Source organism: Trachymyrmex septentrionalis, unplaced genomic scaffold, assembly GCF_001594115.1.
Source record: "Trachymyrmex septentrionalis isolate Tsep2-gDNA-1 unplaced genomic scaffold, Tsep1.0 scaffold24, whole genome shotgun sequence".
Lineage (NCBI taxonomy): Eukaryota > Metazoa > Arthropoda > Insecta > Hymenoptera > Formicidae > Trachymyrmex > Trachymyrmex septentrionalis.
In genome coordinates, this window is record NW_017305397.1 from 1,933,382 (window position 1) to 1,938,661 (window position 5,280).

Genomic DNA, 5,280 nt, shown 5'->3' on the forward strand with positions numbered 1-5,280 from the left:
ATGATTTCAAAGATAACTCATTACTCAAAAAGAGACTTCAAAGAATAGATATTTAAAAGATCATTTTTAATTTTGCTAAGGTGGTAAGTACGTGCTAACCGCGAATTATATGTCGAGATACCGATCACTATTGTACGGAGGACTTTCTTGCTTATTCGTGGTAATTAGCGCAAGTCGGCGCGTGGACACTTCCTCGACAGCCCGACGATCACGCTCGTTCTCCCGTTCCGTTCGGCGCATTCGCCACGCTTCCGCTTTGCAGCGGAAGTCGTACTAGTTCCCGTTCGTCGTCGGGTGGAACGCGCGGGAGAAGATTATCACGAAGGCGCAATTAGCGTTGGGCGTCAGAGATTTTTAATGAGAAATTACGTTTCACAAGCGCACGCGCGTTCTCTGATTTAATTACCGTGTTAATCATTGATGCCTCAACGGCACGCGCTACAGATTTCATGCGTCTCGAATTTACTCAGCTTGCCGGATAATTTTGTAGATTGAAAATTATTTGACAATTCTACTTAATCCGACAGTTTCTAGTCACATTCGAAAGAGATGCGTTAGTAAACCAAATATTGCATATTGAAATAAATAAAACAGTAAATTAAATGACGAATATAATATAATGTCATAAAACGTTCTTTCAATTCATTAGTGTCGATCCAAAGCGCGTGCTCGCAAAATCGAAATTATTATTGATCCCCCCCAGTCAATTGGTAAAATTTCTGAACCTCTCGCGCGATGTTCCGTCCGTGTCGATAGCCTTTTATCAAATAATTAAACTTTATTATTTTTATCGCGAAAATCATTTTATCTCTGTTGTCTGTGTTACGCTCTTTTGCACTTGAATTCGATTTGTCATAAAATTAACGAGATTGCAACTGACATTTTTAAATTGCTAATCAAATCGTAATTATGGTATCTATTGCTTGCAATTATAATGTGCCACGACAGCACGATAAAGCCCTGCAGAAAGGAAAAACGCAGACGCTGAAAAACGTTGAAACGCGAGATTTTTATTTGCTGTAATCCCAGTAACAATTTTATCGGCTCGGCATTGCTAAATGCTGAAAGCATTTGTATCGAGAAAAAGTTCAAGGAATAATTCAGCGCGTGCATGCACGAGATATATTTGAATTTCAGTTGACCAAACATCGGCTGGATCATTGTGTCCGATGTTCGGTAAGATTTTTTTTTTTTTTTGCCTACTTATTGTTACTTTATCGCTATTATCATAAAGAAGCTGATTAATAATTATTATACTATTTGCTATTTTCACTATTTTCATTATTTTATCATTATTATTATATTTTATTATTATCATTATCATCATTATATTATTTAATACGTTTATTATTTATTAATTGTAATGATGACCTATGTGTAATAAGTTTTGCCAAAGAATCCGTTGAGAGAGCAATATTGCATAAACGTTTTATAGTCTCCGTAGGAGGAAAAGCTGATGAAGAGCACAAAAATAATTGTAATACGGAATTGAATATAGAAGATACGAAGAGAAAAACGACTGTGTGCGGCATTCGAGCGACGAGCGAAATTGCGAATTCGTTTGTTGCGAATTATGTATTTGCTAATCGGAATTTCGACTCGAACGCCGCAGCCGCGCATTTTTAATCGAGCACACACGACTATCTCATTTTATTTTATTTGTTCCGTGTGATATTCTTGTTCCGTGCGCCGCTCTTGCCGAGTCTCGCTGTTGATACTTGCAAACAAAACTCTGTACATCCTTTTTAAATAAATATGAGGTTTATATATGAAATTTATTTCAATATCTAATACCCTATAATTAAATTTTCCATGTGGTATAAATAATATTTTTAAATGTAACATTCGATTAATTGTTGAAGAAATCAAATATAAATAATTTGCAAAAATATTTTCAAAAATAATACAAGGAAAAAAAATATCTTTAAAAACTTAATATTTCTTCTTTTCACAAATCATATAGATACTGAAAAATCTAAAGAAAATTATTTCCGTCCTGCTATATTGCATATGTATTACAAAACATAAAAACTAAAGATACAATTATAAATGGTATTACTACTATCAATTTTATTATATGGAGTTGTAAATATAATAAACATGAAAATACAAATAAACTTGCTGAAATAAATAAAAGTGAATAAAGCTATTAAAGCTATTAAAAGCGGAAACATTAAAGCTGTTTGTTTTCGTAAATATAGTACAATATAAAAATACTTGTTATTCATATCAAAATCGATATTTTGTAAAACAAAGTTACAGCATAAAAGTTTATTGATAATTCATGAAAACGTGCATTTAGCGACATCTGTTCCAAACAATATACACTCTTACGTAGACACTATAGAGAAAAAAAATCAATAATTAATATAATTAAAGAAGAAAACATAGCTTTAATAAATTATGGAAGACACTATAGAGAAAAAAATATTGCATTATATCAGCTATATTTTTATATAAAAATTCTTTGTTTATTAGCGCACTTCTTGTACTGACAATGGATACTGGCAATGGATCTCTAGTCGTGAACGTGCATTTCTCCCTTATCGGCGTTATGAAACTAAGATATCATATACAATAGAGTGTATACTTATAATTAGTGTTGTCTCCGTTCTATAAAGATTAATTATGAAAAGATCAATTAGGCGCGGGTAAGAATTCAATATAGAATGTAATTATTTTCCTTTTTATATAATATCATGATTACGTTTAATAACATATACATTCCTGAAACATCATGTAAAAAATAGATATTTACGTATACATAAACAATCAGAATGAATGTTATTTTATGTTTCAATGTCCAACTGCTCCTTATATTCGAAATTGTACAATTATCTTATTTATCTCTTATATAGATATAATAATAGACACACTTTATTGCTTTTACGTTTACACTTCATTTATTATAAACGTAACTTTCAGCACCGCCCCGTCCAAAACCTGCAATCACAAGCGATCATTTCATTACGCAAATCTGTAATATTAGAAGTGCAGCAAATATTACTTAATTTGAAAATAGTATAAAGAGCAATGCGATACGCACATAAATGGATGGAATAAGGAAGATGTACATTAATTTAATATATTAAATGCAGGACGGCCATGTTCTACGAAGGGTTTTGAATATGAAACAGTTTTAGAGGAAACGAAGCGTATCGCTCGAACCGAGACGAAAATTTCCATTTACCTCCTGGACCGAACAGGGCTGAATAGCAAGGGTGATTGCAGTAGGGTTTCCCTTCGTGCTCGGCATGACCCCCGGGTGTTAAGGTCTTATTGCATTTCTCGCAGCGTAAACACGAACCGTGCCAATCTTTGCCTAAGGATGTCTTCCTCTCGGCTGCAACACAAGATGAATGTTAACGCGCGCGTCTCGGTGTAACATAAAAGGCGGTACACCGCAACGAAACTAGTCACGCTTTCCATATTAAATTTTATGTTTCTACGGTAATGTGGTATTTGTATTAGAACATCGTTTCCTCCCTTCGCCGTAAAGATGATCGCTGCAAGAAAGAGAAATTAATAGACACGCATATTATTCAAAAAGAATGATGAAAAAATATTTTATGTTAATATAATGTTAATGGAATGACATCCGAAATAAAGTAAAATAATTAAAAAATTGAAAGAGGCGAACAATACAATGAAAAAATGTTCTTATTTAATACAATAAAAAAGACTGATTGATCTAACAACATTATATTAACCATCGTTTGTTTTCAACAAAATTTAAAATGAAAGAATAAACTCCATGCGGCTTGAGCACACTGCCTTGTCTGTATCGCGGATGATGAGAATGATAGAAGGAGATGATAGAATCCTTCCATTAGCAATTTCCATAATTAGAAACTCCAATATTGAAGTCCCGATGGGACTCTCGATCGTCGTCTGTTATTCATTAAAGGCGCGAATGCGAAACATACTCCGAACTTGTTTCGCAAAGGATTTCGTGTCGTCGACGGATTAAAAAAAAAACCCTTCATATGTGAGTCACATTATACATGTACCTCACTTAATTCCCAAATGCATCTGCAAGCATTAGTGTGCGTGCGTACGTATGAAAGGGACACAATACAGTTGTCGGAAAAAAGATGGAATGGTACCAATAAGAAAGCAACGAGAGCGTGGATTTAACTTTTTTAAGGGAATTGAGAATTTGGAAGCATTCCTTCAGATATTAAAATTTTATATATATTATATGTTTCATTTTTAAATTAATTCAAACTCATAAATTTGAAATATTTGTAAAGATAATAGTGGTCATACTTGAAATAAGATTTATCATTTAAAAACTGTAGTATTGCCAGTTATTCAGATAAGATTAATCGTACACGAGATCAAACACGTTGATAAAGACAAGTTCTCAGTTTGCTAAGAGTCATTGACTCTGTGGCATAATGCCACGAATGAAATACAATTTTCGGAGCTTTTTTGTATTAGCTTAACATTGACGTTTCAATGACTTCTAATATCTCCTTTCTTATGTGTATAACAATTTGACAGAAAGGCTCGTGAAAGCCGAAAGTGATTTTTCTTTTCTTCCGTTGCGTCACGGCGGCATGTCGCGTCATTACAGCATATCAAACTTGCAGGAGAGAACAAAAATGAGGCAAGAACCATAGCGGGACTGGTGGTTGCATTCAAACGCTTCACCGTGTCTAAGAAGAAGCACAAAGGGCGGTAGCGGCAGCGAGGGAAATTGGAAAATGACGAGACGAGCGCGGTGGGTGCATCGGCGAGGAAAGGATGCGTCGATGAAAGCGAGGTGTAGCGTAGAATGAGGAATAGCAACGTATGGAAGAAGGAGAGAGTGAAAAAAGAAAAATGAAAGAGAGGAAGAGAGAGAGAGAGAGAGAGAGAGAGAGAGAGCGAGCGCGCGCGCGCGCAGTGTATCGTGGGTAAGAAGGGTACGCGCATAAAGGGCCATTAGTTAATTAACTCCTAATTATCTGGCGACGGTGAAGCGAGTGCATAATCGTCAGCGGCATTCGCCGAGTTGCGCATCGCACCGGTAACGTGCGAAAAGGCAGAGACAGTAACGTACGTACGAATCGTTGCGCCCAGGCGCCAAACAATCAGCCTCCGTCGCTGATTGCACAGACCCTCGGAACATCATTCCCCGGCCCTTACCGTCTCCTCGTTTCCTTTTTATCCCTCTCCGTCGACAGGGACCATCCCCTTCACCGCAATCCGCACCCATGCCTGCATCACCCGCGCTCATTTCCTTTCAAACCGGCGTCCACATCATCGTGCCCCCTCCCCCCCCCTCTCCCCCTC

The 5,280-nt window shown here is 36.1% G+C and overlaps 1 protein-coding gene across 1 annotated transcript in view; it reads right to left on the reverse strand.

Moving 5' to 3' along the window:
- Positions 1–2,778: 2,778 nt before the first annotated feature.
- LOC108748630 (cysteine-rich protein 1-like) overlaps positions 2,779–5,280 on the reverse strand; it is a 4,842-nt gene continuing 2,340 nt past the window's right edge. Inside the window, exons 2-3 of the mRNA XM_018486881.1 lie at positions 3,191–3,343; positions 2,779–2,943 (exon numbers count right to left, since the gene is read on the reverse strand). Coding sequence (XP_018342383.1) covers positions 2,900–2,943; positions 3,191–3,343 — 197 coding nt within the window. The 3' untranslated portion in view covers positions 2,779–2,899. The remainder of the gene's footprint in view (positions 2,944–3,190; positions 3,344–5,280) is intronic.